The 20868-nt window shown below is 55.5% G+C and overlaps 1 protein-coding gene across 1 annotated transcript; it reads right to left on the minus strand.

Moving 5' to 3' along the window:
- Positions 1–278: 278 nt before the first annotated feature.
- LOC138841786 (uncharacterized) lies at positions 279–7176 on the minus strand. Its single transcript, XM_070042671.1, has 5 exons — positions 7170–7176; positions 5347–6868; positions 4994–5214; positions 787–849; positions 279–487 (listed from the first exon to the last, which is right to left on the minus strand). Exons 1-5 carry the CDS (start codon positions 7174–7176, stop codon positions 279–281), a joined length of 2022 nt encoding a protein of 673 aa, XP_069898772.1.
- Positions 7177–20868: the final 13692 nt, after the last annotated feature.

Genomic DNA, 20868 nt, shown 5'->3' on the forward strand with positions numbered 1-20868 from the left:
CGGGCTCTGCCAGCTTCTCCCCAACATAATGAGCAGGAGGTGAACTCCACCATGAGAACACACTCCCTGTGTCATCTGGGATTAAAGAAGATATATGATCTTAAAAACAAAACCAGAGTCAAGAAAGACCCTGAAAACCCAGTACCTGGAAGTCTGCCCCTGCTTGGCAATGTCTCTAATTGGGCTCTAAGCCATGACGAGAAACACACAATTGGAGATGATAAAGGAACCGTCACCGCCTCGGTCCTGGGCGGAACCCTGGTCACTCGATGCACAAGTTAGGCTGTCCCCGCTTGAGACGGTCGCTGGCCCCGGCGCGGACACAGAACGCGTTGGTCCTGGCTCAGAGGGGCGCTTTTCCTGGAGCCCTGCTGGAGTGAACGGGCTCCGGCCTCGGTGCTGCCACGGAGCAGCCCTCGTCCCCGGATGTTGGGGACATCACGTCGGGGAACAAAGGTGGGCGCAAGAAGCTGAGACTCTGAGAAGCCTGGGATGGCAGTCAGGTCCACAGCAGCCCCCCACTGACCCCCAAAAGTCGAGCCACAGTGTCCACCGCCACACTGGCTTGCCCTGGGCGTTCCGGCCCCGGGGCCCTGGGGTGGAGGGGGGGAAGTGGGGACCAGGTGCCCAGATGCCCAGATGCCTGCCTCTCTTGCTGAGTATTAGGCCTGTGCTCTGCACATCCCCCCCCCAACCTCGGCAGTTCCCAGCTCCCTCAGCTTCCGCTTACTGCTTTCCTTCGGCAGGCTCCTTCCTCGTTTGAATACATACATTGAATAAACTGACCGCTAGCGTGGCCCGCTGCATCCTCCAGGACTCCTCCCTCGGGGAACAGAGTCAGTGGGGGTGCTACAAAGAAATGCGTCACAAGAAATGGGCTTAGGTGGTCACGGAGGCCTACGCAAAATGAGCCAGAGTGAAAAGGGCTGGGGGGCACGACTCAGCTGGTAGAAGGCCTGTCTCTCGCGGACGAGACTCCGGGTTCAAAGCCCAAACACACATACACACACACACACACACACACACACACACACACACACACACACACACACACACACACACACACACACACACGGACGACACACACGGACGACACACACACACACACACACACACACACACACACACACGGACGACACACACGGACGACACACACACACACACACACACACACACACACACACACACGGACGATTGGGGGGAGGTATGAAGGTGGTGCCATGGGTTCTGAGAGACAGAAGCCCCTCGGGAGACCCAGGAGGCCCGCGGCGCTGTGCACCCGCGGCAGGCCTGGGCACACCGCGTCAGCCCAGTGCCCGCGTGGGGGCCGCTCTTCCAGACTGCGGGCCTCTGGGGCTGAGCCTCCTCCAAGAGCAGTCAGAGTCGCTTGGGGCCTTCCACCCAGGAGCCTCTCATCAAGGACTACCATGAGTAACGCAGGGCCCGTGCCTTGCCGGCTGGCGGTTTCTCCCAGGGCAGCGTTAAACCACACCAGTGGCTCCATCCACCCCAGGGGCGGGGCTGTGTCTGAAAGAATTAAAACATTTGATAGCTCCGGGGCCAGATGAACACATTTTGAGGCTCTGAACTATGCTGTACACCGTCCAAAACACCAGAATGTGTTTTCAGGGGGGGAAAGAACCCAAAAAACAGAAAACGAACATTGGACACTCAGATCTAAACAGAAATGAAAACTGCATGTATACAGAAACGTCAAGAATTAAAAGAGGCTGAAAGAGGGCAAGAGCAAAGGAAGGGAGAAAGAAGGCGGTGAAGACATCCAAGGGAAGAAAGGAGGAGGAGGAGGAGAAAAAGGAGGAGGAGGGGGAGGGGGAGGAGGAGGGAGAGGAGGAAGAGGAGGAGGAGGAAGAAGAAGAAGAAGAAGAGGAGGAGGAGGAGGAAAGAGGAGGAGGAGAAGAAGAAGGAGAAGGTGGAGGAGCAGGAGGAGGAGGAGGAGGAACTCAACCAACCCATCTGAGCTGTGGTCATGATCAACAGATCATGTCTGGAACTTGTCAGCAATTTTCCTCTCCGTAAGAGGGCAAATCCTGTTTAGGATCATTTATATCAAAATCTACCCTTCAGAATAGCCATCATCTGCCAAGAAGAGCAATTCCCCTGTGGACCGAGAGGTCACCCAGGGCGTCTTCCAGGTCACGCAGGAGTTGGGCTGGGCTGGGAGAAATCTCCAGTCTCACAGAGCTCCTGGTGCTATTTTCACTTTTAAAAAAAACAAAACAGCAAAAACCTAGTGGATACCATTTGTTTTCTTGTAGCAGACCCACTAAATGACCTGTGGCTTAAGGATCCCGTGCTTAATTCCCAGGCTGCGTGTGTGCGTGCGTGTGTGTGCGTGTGTGTGTGTGATTTCACCTCCCCTCCCAAGGAAGATGAGCTCCTTGCCACTAGAAACCATGTGCCTGTATGATATCACTCATGACGTTAATCCCGAGACACTCAAAGTGATCTGTTAAGCAAGTGAATTAGTGAAATAGTGGTCAGTTGTAAATGCATTATGCATTCACATGTACACACACACACACACACACACACACACACACACACACACACACACACACACCAGGGGTTTACACTTACTGTGCAGGTGCTCTACCACTTGAACCATACCGCCAACCCTTTTTGCTGTGGCTATTCATCTATGTAGGTGGTACTGGGGGTTGAACTCAGGGCTTTGCACTTGCTAGATGAGCACTCTTTTAAGCCAGGTATTGAGCCCTATTTGTCTCTGCTGCCTCAGTTCACCAATATATACACAACTACATAGCTTGGATGAGAGACATGCACCACCAACTCCAGGTACTTATCAGGATGGGGTCTCCACCTAGTCCCAGGGCTGGCCTGGAACTGAGATCCCTGTGATCGCTTCAATCACTGCTACGATCACAGACACAGATTAATCCAACAGCGCCTGGCTGGTCTGGCTTTTTAGACCAGACTCCCCTGGACTGTGATCTTCCCATTTACACTTCCTGTTCAATGGTATTGTTCTGTAATCAAAACGTGGAGGAAGATTCATTCAGGAGGAAATGAAAAGATTGGGGGGGGGGGGAAATCCCATCAAGCCAGGGACACAAATAACTAACGGAGCATCAGGCAGAAAGGAGGCTGGGAACTTGCTAGAGACGTGCAGCTGTCCCCACACACCAGGCCTATGAAATCAGAACCTCCCCAGGGAAGTGCAGCCCTGGAAGACAGAGGGTGGAGGGGGGGTGCCTCCTTCCTGCCCCCCAAGGCAGGCTTTCTGGAAGGGTAGCCTGGAGGCCACCAGCCTGGATTGTCCAGACAATGTGTTCAATGCCCTGGACCCAGAAAAATATCTGGGACCTGGATGTGGGGCTCTACATTTCGCAGAACTTCTCTGGTGGTTCAGATTTGAGAACCTAGGCTTCTGGGTAATTCCGGTTCTGGCCACCTGTCACCCAGAGCTGGGAGGATTCGAGAGCGGTGACCTTATCCTGCCCCCGCCCCCTTCAACTCAAGCTCCTGACCTCACGTCCCTCACCTGGGACCCATAAACGCCCCACGCTAGAGAGAAGCCGCACGGAGAATCCAGGGTGGGTCACTGCCCTCTGCCCTCTGCCCTCCTCCCTCCCTCCCCAGCCTTGCCCCCCTCCCCCGCCCCAGGGACTGCTCACTGGCTATTTCAATAAACTCTAACCTGCCCTTTATCAGATGGTCCAGTCAATTAGAACTTCATCAGGAATCAATTTGTGAGGCCCAGCTGAGACGTAACTATAGATCAGGGCGGTGGCAACTGATGATCCCGCTAATGGAATATTCCATTGATTAATTGGGTATTTAAATCTTTCAGAACGGGGCCACGCTTGCCGCCTTTGTCTCGGGATGAAAGGGACGGGGAGAGTGGAACATCAAGGTCTTCGGTGCTAGGTGGAAACCGCCCATCATGGGAAGGTACTTGCCACCCATCATGGGAAGGTACTTGCCACCCATCATGGGAAGGTACTTGCCACCCATCATGGGAAGGTACTTGCCGCCCATCATGGGAAAGTACTTGCCACCCCAAGGCTCAGTACCAGCGCCTCCCATACCCTAGTATCACTCACAGCCTTGGTAAGACACAGATGAGGACCTCCCTCGCCCCCCCCAGTCCCACCCAGCAGGTCTGGGATGGGGCCTCAGAATCTGCATTCCTAGCAGGAGTACCAGGTGAATCTGGAGTCGTGTGCATTTTCCCACCAAAGCTGAGCTGGGGGGTGGGGGGGAGGGGGGGATCCAGACACTATGACACCTGTCTGGGTTGCGCTACAGGAGGAAATGTAAAATGCATAGGATCTAATAAATACACAACACGCACAGGACCAACGCACCCAAGGCGTCCCCGCGGTGGCTGGGATCCAAGCAGGGGTGTTCCACATGCGCTGGGGCTTCCGTCCTGACCTAGCTGTGTACTACTCCATGTCTCCAGGCCGAGCTCCTCCTCTCATCCCTGGGGTGGGGGGAGGGGAGATGGGCTCGTGTACACAGAGCACTTCACGCAATGCTGCAAAAGAAGGAATGAATGGAAGCTACTGGTCCATGATCACCCCCGGATGCCAAATACCTAAAATGGCGTGGGGAGCTGGGCACCTCTGGGGAGAGACGGGTACCGAGGAGCAGCAGGGAAGGAAGGCCCCTATATGCCCGGGGAGCCTCCCTGGGTGGCCACGACGTGGGGTGGTGGGGTCAGTGGTGTGCAGGCTGGAAAGGACTGGACCTACATTTGTCTCCGCCCCCGCCCCCCCCCCCACCGCAGGGGCTGAGGGAAAAGCAGGGAAACGGAGTTCATTCGGCCCTGTGACCGGCGATGCCTCTTCCCAAGTGATCTGATCTCAACTTTAGTGACATGTATGTGGGCTGATACAATTATCCCCATTTTCCAGATTTAGAAACTGAGACAGGGAGGGCGGGGATTTGCTCTAGGCTAGAGGGCTGGAATTGGAAGCTGTGGCTTGCCTACACCCTGACCCCATACCAGCCCACACGCGGCCCTGCTCTGGGTCTGCAGGTGTAGGTGTGGGTCTGCAGGTGTAGGTGTGGGTCTGCGGGTGTAGGAGTGGGTCTGAGGGTGTAGGTGGGGTCTGAGGGTGTGGGTGTGGGTCTGCGGGTGTAGGAGTGGGTCTGAGGGTGTGGGTGTGGGTCTGCAGATGTAGGTGTGGGTCTGAGGGTGTGGGTGTGGGTCTGCGGTGTGTGGGTCTGCAGGTGTAGGAGTGGGTCTGAGGGTGTGGGTGTGGGTCTGCGGGTGTGTGGGTCTGCGGGTGTAGGTGTGGGTCTGCGGGTGTGTGGGTCTGCGGGTGTGTGGGTCTGCGGGTGTAGGTGTGGGTCTACGGGTGTAGGTGTGGGTCTGTGGGTATAGGAGTGGGTCTGACGGTGTGGGTGTGGGTCTGCGGGTGTAGGTGTGGGTCTGTGGGTGTGTGGGTCTGCGGGTGTAGGTGTGGGTCTGTGGGTGTGTGGGTCTGCGGGTGTAGGTGTGGGTCTGCAGGTGTAGGTGGGGTCTGAGGGTATGGGTGTGGGTCTGCGGGTGTAGGTGTGGGTCTGCGGGTGTAGGAGTGGGTCTGAGGGTGTGGGTGTGGGTCTGCGGATGTAGGTGTGGGTCTGAGGGTGTGGGTGTGGGTCTGCAGTGTGTGGGTCTGCAGGTGTAGGAGTGGGTCTGAGGGTGTGGGTGTGGGTCTGCGGGTGTGTGGGTCTGCGGGTGTAGGTGTGGGTCTGCGGGTGTAGGTGTGGGTCTGCGGGTGTGTGGGTCTTCGGGTGTGTGGGTCTGCGGGTGTAGGTGTGGGTCTGCGGGTGTAGGTGTGGGTCTGTGGGTGTAGGAGTGGGTCTGATGGTGTGGGTGTGGGTCTGATGGTGTGGGTGTGGGTCTGCGGGTGTAGGTGTGGGTCTGCGGGTGTGTGGGTCTGCGAGTGTAGGTGTGGATCTGCGGATGTGTGGGTCTGCGGGTGTAGGTATGGATCTGCGGGTGTAGGAGTGGGTCTGAGGGTGTGGGTGTGGGTCTGCGGGTGTAGGAGTGGGTCTGCGGGTGTAGGTGTGGGTCTGCGGGTGTAGGAGTGGGTCTGAGGGTGTGGGTGTGGGTCTGCGGGTGTAGGTGTGGGTCTGCGGGTGTGTGGGTCTGTGGGTGTAGGTGTGGGTCTGCGGGTGTAGGAGTGGGTCTGAGGGTGTAGGTGTAGGTCTGCGGGTGTAGGAGTGGGTCTGAGGGTGTGGGTGTGGGTCTGCGGGTGTGTGGGTCTGCAGGTGTAGGTGTGGGTCTGCGGGTGTAGGAGTGGGTCTGCGGGTGTAGGAGTGGGTCTGCGGGTGTAGGTGTGGGTCTGCGGGTGTAGGAGTGGGTCTGCGGGTGTGGGTGTGGGTCTGCGGGTGTAGGTGTGGATCTGCAGGTGTGTGGGTCTGCGGGTGTAGGTGTGGGTCTGCGGGTGTAGGAGTGGGTCTGAGGGTGTGTGGGTCTGAGGGTATAGGTGTGGATCTGTGGGTGTGTGGGTCTGCGGGTGTAGGTGTGGGTCTGAGGGTGTGTGGGTCTGCGGGTGTAGGTGTGGGTCTGCGGGTGTAGGTGTGGGTCTGCGGGTGTAGGTGTGGGTCTGTGGGTGTAGGAGTGGGTCTGAGGGTGTGGGTGTGGGTCTGCGGGTGTAGGTGTGGATCTGCGGGTATGTGGGTCTGTGGGTGTAGGTGTGGGTCTGCGGGTGTAGGAGTGGGTCTGCGGGTGTGTGGGTCTGCGGGTGTGGGTGTGGGTCTGCGGGTATGGGTGTGGGTCTGCGGGTGTGTGGGTCTGCGGGTGTAGGTGTGGGTCTGCAGGTATGTGGGTCTGCGGGTGTAGGTGTGGGTCTGCGGGTGTGGGTGTGGGTCTGCGGGTATAGGTGTGGGTCTGCGGGTGTGGGTGTGGGTCTGCGGGTATGGGTGTGGGTCTGCGGGTGTAGGTGTGTGCACAGCAGGTGTGCTAACCTTATGAAGACAGGACAGCACAGAAGAGGATCTGTGCATGCCTCGTGGGCAGAGGCGGCCATCTGTGTTCTCGGCACACAGGGGTCAGTTATTCTAGGCACTTAGAATTCGGCCTCTCTCCGAGGCCTCTTGCCCACAAGGGTCCACCTCGTGGAGTCTGCCCTGCCCCTGACACAGATTGCTTCTCTCGGCCTTAATGTTTGTGCGAATGACCCACCACTCACAGGGCATGGTCGCAGGCCTGGAATCCTTCCAGCCAGGAGACGGCCCCAAGGAGAGAAGATTCCGGGTTCTCCCTACTGCGTAGCTCTTGGAAAACCAAACGCGCCCGCCAGCTCAAGCCCCTCTGTGGGATAAGGCCCGTGGCATCCCCGGGGGGAGCCGAAGAGGCTGCTATGCCCGCCTGGGTCCCGTGAGAAGCCATCCTGTACCAGAATAACCGTGGTCTGGGCTGGGGCAGGACTGGGGGGGTAGGGGAGGCCAGGACCCCGGCCCCCAGTTACCAACCCAACACCCCTCGTCCCCACTTTGCATTTCTTTTTCTCCTGAGAGCGCAAGAGCACCATTGATTTTCAAATAATTTAAAAAACAAAAACAAAATAAAACCAACCCCCCTCTGGCCTGGGCGCAGCGGCATTAGTGAGAAGGGCTGGGAACGCTGAGCAGGCATTATTTCCCCCATCCCCACTCCGCAGCCTTCATCTTGAAACACCGCAGGCCCGCGGTGGCCTCCGTGTGGCGTCAGCAATGAGCCAGGCAGCTCCTGGGCGTCCTTGGCTCAGGGCAGAAACAGCCACAAAGGACAAACGCTCGTGAAGGGCACGGGACGGAGCGGCCCCGGGCTCGGTGAGTACGGCTGCTTCCTCCTCTTCTTCTCCCTCCACTTTGGCGGTGGGGATGAGAACCTGGGGCGGGGGGGGGGGGGTGGGGGGACCTGTGTCTGCCTGGGAGCCCGGAGAAAATCCAGGAAACAAGGGCACGCCGCTGGCTGGCCTGCGCCTTGGGACACAGCGCCCCACTGGGAAATTGGCTTGTGTGTTCTCATCTCTAGGTGATGGGAGAAACTTCTAGGTGGATTCAGAAAAGGCATACATGTGTTCACTCATCAGCTCGAAAACCCAGGAGCAGCCGGGCACTGGTGGCTTACGCCTGTAATCCTAGCTACTCAGGAGGCTGAGATCTGAGGATCGCGGTTCAAAGCCAGCCCGGGCAGGAAAGACCGTGAGACTCCTATCTCCAATAAAATCACCAGAAAACCAGAAGTGGCGCTGTAGCTCAAGTGGTAGAGCGCTAGCCTTGAGCTGAAGAGCTGAGGGACAGCGCCCAGGCCCAGAGTTCAGGCCCCACGGCCAACAAAAAAAAAAAAAAAAAAAAAAAAAACCCAGGAGCTCAGCAACTTGAGGAGAGGAGGTTTTGGGGGGGGATGGTTTCTTGGTAAGTTGCAGTTGCACACTGGGCTGGAAGGTTGACTTTAGTTACTGGAGTTCAGAAAGGGGAGGGGGGGCGGGCGGGTATTTCCTAGTGTCTGGGGTGGTAGCTATTTACCAACCAACACAGCGGTGCTGCAGTGTTGTAACACCCCCGTGGCCATACCAGCAGGGTGCTGTGACTCCCAGCCTCCATCTACCCCCTCCAGCCCTGACTTCCCGGCTGCCAAGTCTGAAAAGAATAACTTACATCCCTCACCTTGCTCGATCTCTCAGCAGCATCCACCTCGCTCCCCGACCTCGATTTCCCTGGGTTCCCCAGGCCATTGTGACATCTCTCCATCCTCCTGGCTGTTAAATTCGGGGATTTCTAGATGCTCCGTTTTGGTTCCCCTCCTCGTTCAGTATGATCCTCCTTTGAATCTCTCTATTCCCTTTGCCAAGACTTCGATTTCAATTTACATACCAGTTAGGCCACCTTTTATATCACCAGTCCAGAACATTCCTCTGAGTGCCATTTCTAACACTTTCAAGAGACTCAAAAGCGCTTCAGGAAGAAATCTACTCACCTTGAAGTACAATCGAAATGGTCGATTCCGAGATGCTTTGCAGATACCAAAACCCAAAGCCGTTCCATATTTGTTCAATACTGAGTGTGACCTGCACACACCACACACACACACCCCTCCCATTTTGTGTGAGTCACCTCCAGACGCCTGACAACACCCGATGCAACACAAAATGCTGTGCCAACAGCTGCTAGGCCGTATTGTCTAGGAAGTGATCGTTGGAGATCGCATGGTCCTGAATGTTTTCATCCAAGGGTGGTCGAAAGGACGTGTAGATACGGAATCCACAGATAAGAAATGCCCGATGGTGCTTATAAAAATGTACGCATTTATGATATAAAACTGGAATATATATATGTGTGTGTATATATATGTGTGTGTGTATACATATATATTTGAAAACTGTCAAAACTTAACAGCAAACACAGCTCATAAATGGGCAAAATATTTGGAGAGACACTTTACCTAAGAAGATAGACAGATGGAAAATAAACATGTGAGAAGACCTTCCACGCGATGAGTCATTAGGGGAAGGCGATTGCAAGTGCGAGGAGGTGCTCCACACCTACTGAGTGGTCAGATGACACGTGGGCCCCGCCCAGGGCGGGCAGGGGGGCTGTGGGGCTGTAAAGGGGCGTGGTCCCCTCACCATCATTACCTCTTCCCCCCAGGCCTCCCGGGTGGTTGGGGGGGTCCCCCTTGAGGGGGGGCAGGGAGAGGGAGACTCGCAGTCCCGTGGGGTGGGGCGGGCAGTCACCTCAGCTGGCCAGAAGGCCTGGCCCGAGCTCTCCATGGTGGTGGTCCTGTTTCTTCAGAGAGGGCCTGGAGGTCCACCGTGGAAGGTGAGAGGGACGCACGCTGCGGGCGGACAGCAACACGACGAACGCCCAAGACTGAATGCCAGCCATTAACAAGGAAAGAGGTAAACGAATTTGCCAAGTCCAACTTCTCGAGGAAAGTCAACCAAGGCTCCAAAAAGTCCACCCCAGAGGCCCCCCGCCCGCATCCGTGAGGCCCCCAAGAGAGACCTAACTGCAGATTGCACAGACCCCTTCTTCTTGTTGGTCATGGGGTTTGAACTCAGGGCCCCTGGAGCTCGCTGTCTCTGAACCTCTTTGTACTCAAGGCAAGCGCTCCACCACTTGAGCCACAGTGCCACTTGCAGTTTCTGAGTGATTAATTGGAGGTAAAGAGTCTCACAGACTTTCCTGCTCCGGGCTGGCTTCGAACAGTGTGATCCTCAGATCTCAGCCTCCTGAACAGCTAGGATGATAGTGTGAACCACCGGCGCCTGGCTAGGGAACCGTTCTTGTCCCGTGCATCACACCTACACTGAGATCATTTTATAAACAAGAGATTTGTGACCATCACAGAACAACACCATTGTAACAACCTACTGTGGTAACCACTGAGTGTGCTTTCTGTCTGTCTGTCTCGATATCTTCTTATCATTGCATCCACCCTTCTTGTGGTGTTGTGGGACAACAATGCCAGCATACTGGAGAAGAAATGGTTCCGGGCATGATGCAGGCATCGGTACTTAGGTGTGCAATCCCCAAGATGCCACGGCCACGGTCCACTTAGTAATGGAGAGAGTTCCTGAGCGACTGGGGGCCGGGCAAGAAACATTGGATGAAGGGAAGAGCCCTTGACTCCCCGCCCTGGAGCAGGATGGTGTGAGATTTCCCCATGCTACTCAGAAACATGTGCAGTTAAAAATAAAAGGGGGGGAGAGGGGCTGGGCAGGTAGCTCAGTGGCAGAGCGCTTGCCTGGCATGCATGAAGCCCCGGGTTCGATTCCTCAGCACCACAGAAGCAGAAAAAGTCAGAAGTGGCGCTGTGGCTCAAGTGGTAGAGCACTCGCCTTGAGCTGAAGAGCTGAGGAACAGCGCCCAGGCCCAGAGTTCAGGCCTCACGACCGACCAAAAACACAAAAGTATGAATGATTTCTGTAATCTTCCATTTCATATTTCTGAGGCACAGTCACCGGCAACTACAGAAACTAGGGCGAAAGCAGCTGTGGGTAAGAGGGACTGTAGTAACGCCACCCAGTGGAGCCGGTGAGGGCCAGGGCCAGGACCACGAGGTCCCGGATGGACACCGGCCAGCTCCCCCTGCACCGCTGACATTTTCAAACACTCCCAGTCCCCATCCAGGCAGGGGGTGAGGTGTCAGCCAAACCGGATGGCCCACCTCCCCCCCACACCAGCCCAGGACAAACGTCCCCTCTAACCAGCTGACTCCACTGCTTGAAAGATGCAGGGAGACTGGGACAAGTTAATCCGCCATGCTAATAACCTCCATGTCCTTTCCTCTCGTCTATAAAATAGTGTGGTACGAGGTCTCCGATCACCTGGCTGGGCGTGAGGGAAGAAGAAAAAATAATCCACGCAAGTGGTTTGCACGGTGTGTGGCATCTAAAAGAAAAGCTCCGTAAGTGTGACTTACTAATCCTAACCAAATCAAAAAAGAAATCAGCTTTGAGGTGAGGAAGGAGGAGGTGAGGGAGATATTGCAGGGGGGGGGAGGCTGGAGGGAAGGGAGGATCGGGCACCAACTGTGTGGCAGGCTCCTTCCTTGGGGCGGGTAAAACGCTGCAGGCTCTCCAGCCTTGTCGAGTGCTGTGTTTATGATTTATCCCCAATGAGCTGGCCGAGGCTATTCATTCACACCATCGCTGTTTACTCTCGTTAATATCCCTCCCCTTCATCCCGCGCTGCAAGCTGGTTCATCTGTGCAACTCTGGTCCTTAGGAAAGAACCAGATCTGAGTTTATTTATCCTGATATACTTCGTATTCCATTTCATTAATCACTTGCTTTTATCTTCATTAACATTCTGCCCTGCTTTCCTTTGGGTTTATGCAGTACTCCCTCTTCTAATTCCTCAAGATGAATTCTGGACATCAGCCCGTCCAAGGGGGAGGGGGGGGTCTGACTTCATGGACAGACGGAGGTCTTCAAAGCTATCAATTGTCCGTGAAGTCAGCTTTCCCCGTGCCTCCCAGATCGGAGGATGTACGCCCTACGTGAAGTTTCTAAGCAAGGGAAGCTGACACGCGGGCCTGCAAAAAACGAATAAATAATCACGGATTCAAAATGAATTCGGCACGTGGCCAAAGCTTGACTTATCTTCGCCTTCTCGGACCACCAGCCGGTGGTCCAGGCCCGCGCCGTCTCTCCTTGGCCTGAGCATTTCTCGCCGTTCCTCTGCCGGGAGCCCCTGGGCGGCCTTCTCTGCTCAGGATTGCTTGTTTTGAGCACACCAGACCCGTCTCTGCATCTGAAACTCCTGTCTACCCTCACTCAGCCTGACCCGTGTGGGTGCGACTCCCTGTATTCCCGGCTCCTGCCTGCTGCCCTGCCCAGCCCAGCCCCCCATGCGGACCTGGGGGCGGGGCGGACCCTCTCCTACTTCATTGTCCTTACTTGGGAAGCTGGGGGTGGGGGGCGCCATCCCTGGCCGGGTTCACGGCGGCTCCTGGACATCACCTTTCGCTTTTGTGGCTAGACTCGAGATGGTATCGTGATGGGGGCAGCTGCCCCGGCCCCGAGCCTGGGAGGGGGGCAGGGAGGCCTGGGCAAGGCCTCTGCCCTCCTCCTCACAGCCCCATTGCTGGAGCCTCTCCCCAAGAACTCCACATTTCAGAGAGGTTTGGGGAAGGGGGTGGAGATGGCTGAGAACCAGGCAGGGCGTGGCATTCTTGAGTAGAAGCTTCCATTTCACACACACACACACACACACACACACACACACACAAACACACACCCACACACACACACAAAATCAGGGTGCCACAGGACCCAGGTCTGAGAAAGCAGGCCTCACCTGGCCTTTTCCAGAAGCTTCCTTAAAGCCCCTGTCCTTCCCCCCTCCCCCGCCCACCCACTCCAGCAGCTGCTGGCCCTTTAAATGGAGCCAGCTCCCCGTGGAGGCTCTTAAAGCGCACTTCATTCATGAATTAAGTCCCTGACATCCCATATCTGTATGATCAATATGTTTGTTTATTAGCAGCAGCTGCTGTGTTTTAGCCCAGGCGGTGGGACCCCCGCCAGAGCCCCTCTGGGTAACCACAGAGCGGGGCCTGGGACCCGGGGAAGAAAGGCCTCCAGCAGGCAGATGGGAGCTGGGACTGGATAGGGTTTCAGGGTAATGGTCCTTTAATTGAAATCACCGGTTCAGTAGCCGAGTCCTGTGAGGAACTTCGCCCAGGCCCCTGGCTGCGTCCCTTCCCTGCCCATTAGCTGGTGGGTGTGTCCCAGCTGCAGGCCCGGCCAGCGGCCGGCCTCTCCCGCTGGGGATGCCGAGACCCAGCCAGCTTGGCCTCCCTGGCCCCCGTCCCAAACCCCAGCTCGGTCCTCCGTCCCCACCCCGGGGATCATTTTTGCCTCGGTGACTCAGGAACCTCAGTCCGGAGCTGACTTAGACTTTTCCAGAAAAGGAAAGACGCATCATTTTTCCAGTCCCAGCCTCTCCTGTGTTGACAACGCCCTGGAGCCGGCAGGGCACAACCCTTAAAGTCACTACTTGGTGTGTGCACGGACGTGTGCGCGTGTGCGCGTATTCGGAGCGACTGGAACCCCAGAGCCATGGTGCCAGGAGTTCAGAGACAAGCGAAGGAGCGCGGTCCTGCCCGGGGAGGGGGAGGGGGGACTCTGGCTTGGGACAGTACCAGGAGGACCGCACTTGACTGGGAGCAAGCAAGGTGCAGGAGGGCGGGAGTCTAAGTCAGGGAGACGGGATGCGGGTGGTTCAAAGCCAACCGGGTCAGGAAGAGCCGTGAGACTGGTCTCCAAGGAACCACCAGAACACCAGGAGTCTTGCTGTGGCTCAAAGTGGTAGAGCGCTCGCCTTGAGCCAAAGAGCTCAGGGACAGCGCCCAGGTCTCGAGTTCAAGCCCCACCACTGACACACACAAAAAAAGACCATTCTCTCACTCTCTCAGCAGAATTCCACTCTGCTCGTATCCTTTACCACCTGCTCAGCTCTGATCACAAGCATACAGAAAAGATCAGGTGAGTAGTTTTCATCCATTTATTATTCTGACGTCTGACTTAGGGTAGGTCTGTGCCCAAAGCCCCTGAATCCATCCAGTATCCATCCATCCATCTATTTATCTGCTAGTTAGCTATATGTCTGTCTATCTCATTATGATATTAGGATATCACCATGCCTCATTCTCTGGGGTTTTTTTTTCTTTTTTTTCTTTTTTTTTTTTGGGGGGGGGGTCCGGTCGTGGGGCCTGAACTCTGGCCTGGGTGCTGTTCCTCAGCTCTTCAGCTCAAGGCTAGCTCTCTACCACTTAAGCCACAGCGCTACTTCCGGCCTTTTCTGCTTCTATGGTGCTGAGGAATCGAACCCAAGGCCTCATGCATGCGAGGCGAGCACTCTACCACTAAGCCACCTTCCCAGCTCCTTCTTTTTCTTTTCCATCCAGTGCTGGGACTGGCACCTAGGCTCACAGATCTGCTACGAACCCTCTGATACAGAGCTATACCCCTGGCCTGATTGTCATGACATCGAAACCAGTAAGAAATACCATTCTCCCAAAGCTCTCTGAACAGGCGCTCAGGAGAAGATCACCGCTCAGCAGCAGTCTGCTTACGGTCCCAGCCAACTTCTAGGAGGGTACAGAAAATAGATGTGGCCCTCCTTGGACTTTCTGCACAAAGATAAGAAGCAGCCACCTCCTACACGTGGTGGTGCCCACCTCCATCCACCCTGCACGAACTCTAAGCTTTGGTCTCCGATCTCTGGTTTCACCTTTCTTCCCACTGGTCCCAGTCCCTGATATTAAAAAACAAACAGAATAGAGAAGTGAAGACAGTGGAGACGGACGTGCAAGGGTTTTGAATCCGTGGAGAGGAGGGGTGGGGACTGCGCAGCAGATGTCTGCTGTTCTGGGGTCTAGGTGGAAAATGGATTCTCGTGCGTGCTGCATGCCAGCTGATTAGCGGACGGTGACTGCAGCTGACGGTCGGGGTCGGGGTCTCCCACGGAGACCCCGGTGCGTGCTGAGATGGATTGCACCCTAAGCGGAGCGGACAGCGCATTCTTGCCGGTTCTCACCCGCGCGTCCTGCGCTTCAGGGTGTAACTGGGAAGCGGAACTGTCCTCAGCATGCAAATTTCAGTGGCTCATCCACAAAGAGGGGCTGGATTGGCTTATACTTTGGAGCAGCCTGACTGGGGTGGGGATTTGAAAGTCCCAGAGGACTGACCACACACACACACACACACACACACACACACACACACACACACACACACACACACACACACACACACACACACACACACACACACACACACACACACACACACACACACACACACACACACACACACACGCCTGAGGTTTGAATACACGCGTGTTTCTGCCAGGGTGTCCTAGCTGTTGGTGAGTCCACCGGTGCCCGGTGCGCTTAGAACAGGCTCAGGCCTCTGTGATAGTCTCCCAGCTCCTCTCCTCCTCCCCTTCCCCCCCCCATTCTGGTATTAAGAGGGGATCCATCATGCTATCTCCACGTATGTAACACGCTTCAATCCTCTCCGCTTCCCAGTGTCCCCTCTCTCCTTTTCCCGTCCGGGATTCCTGCTTGCTAGGAGGTGCTTCACCGTTGAACCATACCAACATCATCTTTTTGTGCAACTGCTAAGTTTTGAAAGAAGGTCCTCTTCCTGCCTGGACACATGGCTAGACCTCTATCCTCCCGTTCTTCAACTCCTGCCGCAGCTGGTATGAAAGGCGCACGCCATCCCACCCCGCTTTTCCCACTGAGATGGAATCCCACGGACCTTTTGTTGTTGTTACTGTTGTTGTTTTCTTCCCAGGCTGCCTTGGGATCACATCCTCCGGATTTCAGCCTCCTGTGAAGCTGGGGTGGTAAGTATGTAATACTGTACCCAGCCACTGGTTTAGAAGGGGGTCTCAACTATATACCTGGAACCATCTTCCTCCTGATATCAGTCCTCCAAGTAGCTAGGGTTACAGCCGTGCACCACACAGGCAGTCCACAACATGCTTTCTGCCACATGCTCCTTCTACTTAAGATATCGTAGTACGCTTTCTTAAAGAGCCTGCTGAGCAGCCAAGACCCCCAACCATCTTGCGTTTCCCATGCTTCTTGATTGCATCCAAAGGCCGGTGAGTGATTGGTCCACACCGCCTAGGTCTTGCGTGAGTACAAAGCTCGTGACAAAACCTGCCAGTGATGCAATTTGCAGAACAGGTCCTGTTCCTGCACGGTGCACGGCGGTGTTAGGGAAGGGAAGATGGCGGGAGCATGGAGCTGGGTCCCGGCTGTATATGGAGCATACAGCCAAGAAGGCTGGCCCGTGGTAACAGATGCTGCATAGGAGGGGAAGAGCAAGAATCAAACACGACCTCAAGACGTCTGACCTGGGGGCATTTGCCCGGCATGCCTAGGACCCTGGGTTTGATCCCCAGCACCACATTAAAAAATAAATTAATTAATTCTAACGTAAGGGAGCAGAGGGAGGAGTTGCCTTTAGGAGGTGGGAAACAAAGCAGACACTGGTGGCTCATGTCTGTAATCCCAGCTACTCCAGAGGATGGGAGTCACGGTCTGGAGCGAGCCGGAGCTGATGGATCCGTGAGACTCCTAGCCACAACGGAACAGCAAAACACTGGAAATGGAGCTGCGGCTCAAGGGGAAACATCAGCCTGGAGGGAGAAGGCTCAATGAGAGGGAGAGGGCTTGAGTTCCAGCCCGGGGTGTGGAAGACCACGGAGGGGCGGGCAAGGAAGGGCGGCGGCAGGCTGGATTTGGGCAAGTTGGTGAGTCTGGGAGGCTGCTACCAGCTGGATGGGGACCGGCTAGCTGCCGGAGGCTGCGGGCTCAAGGAGCATCCTGCTGTTCACGCGGCCTCCGTTATTCAACCACGCCCTTCGGCGCCCGTTCTGCTCAGTGCGTAGCAAAGGAGGAAAAACTAACCCTGTGCTCAGATCACCACTCGATGGCCAGTCTGGCCGTCTTCCACGGTTACACCTGTCCTTCCTCTACCGGCTGCTGGCTCCCTGACACACAGAACCCCTCGCTCACACGCGTGTGCACACAAGCATGTACACACGTGCATAAAGAGCATCGCCTATGCATGAACACTCACATACTACCTGTACACAGCACACTTGATACAGACACGCACACACACTAGCCACACCCACCCTGGCAGGTGCAGCACCCCCTACACACACACACACACACACACACACACACACACACACACATACTGCAGAATGAAAGCCAGCTGGGGAGCTTCTGGGGGGGGATGGCAGAGGCCCCCTACAGTGAGAGATGCGGCCCGCCCCTCCTTGCACGTCTCTTCAACAACCCTGCAGAACGGCCACCCCCCTGCTTCCTCCTGGGCCCTCCTGGCCAGACTCTTGCGAATAAGAATGGCCCCGTGGGAGCCACTGCCCGAGCAGCCACATGGCCTGGTTTTTGTTTTTTGTTTTTTATTTTTTATGTTATTTTATTTTTTTGGAGCAAGGGAAGATCCCTATGGTTTTAGATGACATCCTTTTTTAAAAAAAAAAAATCTCTCAGCTGAATTACAGCTTCTGACAACTAGGGTTCAGCTGGTTCCAGAATCCACTCTCCCAGCTCCCAGACCCCAGGTCCAGCCAGCCAGACCAGGGGAGACGGCTCCCTTGGACTTGGGCTAGAAGATGGAGACTTTTTAATTAGAAGCTGTTATTAATGGGAAACGCTGCAAATTAAAACTAGGCCTCCTCCCTCTCTCTCCTGCCTTCCCCACTATATTTATCCCTGATCTCAATTAGAAAGTTCAGGGACTCGGTGCTGAATAGAATTTTTGGAGATGAAAGCAGAGAGACACCAGAAACGGGAGGAGGTGGGAGGGAATCAGGGAGGGGGAAGGGAGGGCAGCTCTCTCCTGAGTAGTGGAGGTCCAGGGCCCGCTCTGGGCCTAGCCCAGCCCCCGGTGAGAAGTCTAGCTTGGAACTCTGTCTCCACCCCCCCTCTTCCCCACAGGAGACCTAGTCAATGACCGCTGCGGAGGAGGGGACACCAGGGCTGCTGCCGGGACCTCTGGTTGCAATGGGTTTGTCAATGTGCTAATGGTACAGACGATCCAAACCATCCACGGGATGGTTTGCATTGCACAGGAGGCTAAAGCCGAAAATCAAAGCATGGAAGTGGCCGCACTTGCTCTCCAACTCTGTCTGTGTCACAGTTTCATATCTTTGGGATAATGTGATATATCTACATCAAATGCCCAGAGCCAAGCTTTTCCCTCATCAAAAGACGCGGAGAGAGGGCTTTCTATATCCATCAACATAAATCTATGTCATTGTTTCTAACGGTTACGTGGCACTCCATTATACGGGTATATTATAATGTATTTAATCAGCCGGGTGCTGGTGGCTCAGACCTGTCATCTGAGCTACTCAGGAGATGGAGTTCTGAGGGTCGCAGTTCAAAGACGGCCCCAGGCAGGAAAGTTTGTGAGACTCTTTTCTCCAGGGAACCACCAGAAAACCGGAAGTGGTGCTGTGGTTCAGAGTGGTAGAGCACCAGCCTTGAGCAAAGGAGCTCAGGGACAGCGCCCAGGCCCCAAATTCATGACCCACAACCAATAATTAATAATAATAATAATTCTTGTTATTATTATTTAATCAGGCCCATTTTGGTGGTCATTTGGGCTTTGCTCAGGGTCTGTTTTTAACAATGGACTTGTGCCTCCTCTCCATTATTAGAAGTGAGATGGGACCCGTACACACTGCCTGCCACCTCCACCCGTCCACAGCTGGGCCAGGAGAATTCCCAGCGTCCTATAGCTCCCCCTATGGGCTGGAAGACCCAGAGCAAGCGCATTTTCTCCTGCAGCCTCTTTTGTCTTTCCCAGAAACCGCAAGCAAAGGCTCTCAGGCCCTAACAGCCATAGGAGAATTCAGAAGAATCAGCAAACTCCCCCCATGTGGCCCCAAACCCCCGGGGGGGGTCTCCAAATGGACACGAAACCACGCTTAACACACTCTGTGGTTTACCACGGTTATTCTTCCAGCCATGAGATGACTACTTTTGGAAGCACGCTCATAATGAGACAGAGAGAGGAGAGAGAGCAGAAAGGAAAGAGGGAAAGACAGACAGACAGACAGACAGACAGAGGAGAGAGAGAGCAGAAAGGAAAGAGGGAAAGACAGACAGATAGACAGAGGAGAGAGAGAGAGCAGAAAGGAAAGAGAGAAAGCGAGAGAGAGACAGACTGAGGAGAGAGAGAGCAGAAAGGGGAAAGAGAGAGAAAATAAAAAAGAGAGACAGACAGAGGAGGAAGAGGAGGAAGAAGAGAGAGAGAGAGAGAAAGAAAGAAAGAGAGAGAGAGAGAGAGAGAGAGAGAGAGAGAGAGAGGACACAAAAAGGCAGGCCAAATTAGCCAAATCTGCCTGACAAATTTGTTTGAAAATGAGAAAGAACATATTGAGATACTCATCCTATAGTAAATAATTATCACAGTTAGCATTGTTAGGAATAGCAAAATAGCAACGATAAATTATTAATGACAAATGATCTACGCTGCCTCCCGCCGGTCTTCTGCAAAGTGCAGGCGTGACAGGGACAAATGTCTGTGCGGGCAATGCTCTGGGGCAGGGTCCTGCCAGGGGAGGGGGGAGGATGGAATGGAAGAGGCACAGTGGGCTGGAGGAGGACCTGGAGGTCGGAGTCCCAATCACCTGTCCTCACACTTGTGTCAAAGCAGAATCCACCCTCGGTTGGTCCCATCTGCCTGCCTCATGCTGGAGGTCACCAGCTGTCCCCTGTGCCTGCAGCCAGGACAGAGCGGGAAGAGAAGAGGGGCGCTGGACGGGCCCCCACAGCTCGGATGGTTCAACACGGCGCTCCAAGGGGCTCATGGGACATGGAAGGTGGACCGGGAGGAGTTGGTCCAGAGAAGCAGGTGACCCCTGGCCATGGAAGGCACCCGCTGGGCATGGCCTATGTTTCCCGGCCCAGGCTGGGGTCCGAGTCCTGCTCGGGATGGCCACGGCAGCCAGCAGGGGGCTGAGGGCCGAGGAAGAGAGGGAGGAGGGGGATCTCTTCTCTCCATCTCATCGCCAGTCCCCCGGTCCGGGCTCGTACGGGGACTGCGACCGTTTAACAGGCTCCGTGGTCACCCCCTTTCCAACTCCACCCACCCTCAGGGTGACATCTTTGCCATCACCTGTTCAGAGAGAGCCCAGCCCCTCCTCGGCACTCATTTGCATCTCTCGCAGGGAAGCTGACATTTCCAAACACTTGGGCTTGTTTCTGATCCCCAGGAGCAAGCCTTGCAGCCATCCCCAGAAGACAGAGGCCTGGTCCCTCACGTGTCCCTTCACACAGTGACAAGCAGGGCTTTTGGGGCGTCTGGGACCTGCCCCTGGGTCTTAGGTCACTCTCCTACTTAGCAATTAGGGTTCCTGGACTAAGTCCCCAATGCAAGCCCACCTGCAGGGGGGTCATTCCTCCCAGCATTACGCACACACCAGAAAGCCCGGGTCACCTGTGTGCAACAAGACAGACAGAACCGAAATAGGGGTGTCTCTGATCCCTCACTCAGAATCCGGGTGAACTGGGAACCCAGGGGAGCTAGAAGCCTCACTCTATCTCCCTTCCAGGGATGCTCAGAGATACCTGACTGGGCCTCCAGCTTTACCTGGCTTAACGGGGCCTTGCTCTTCCCCTACTCCGACTTCCCTGCCTGCAGTCCAGGGCCTGGCCTGCCCCCTGCTGGATGCCTGGCCTCCCAGCCAGTCCCTCAAAGGCCCACAGTTTCCTGGCCAAGCTCTCCAGACCCTGGAATTACTCCTCCTCTGCTCACTGCATGCTCTCTTCCTCTCTGCAGGAATCTCACCGCCAGCAACGAGCACCGAGATCCTTCCCCACCGCAGTTAAGATCCCGGATC

The sequence above is a fragment of the Dipodomys merriami genome, unplaced genomic scaffold (assembly GCF_024711535.1).
Source record: "Dipodomys merriami isolate MVZ:Mamm:240054 unplaced genomic scaffold, mDipMer1.0.p SCAF_33, whole genome shotgun sequence".
NCBI classification, from domain to species: Eukaryota; Metazoa; Chordata; class Mammalia; order Rodentia; family Heteromyidae; genus Dipodomys; species Dipodomys merriami.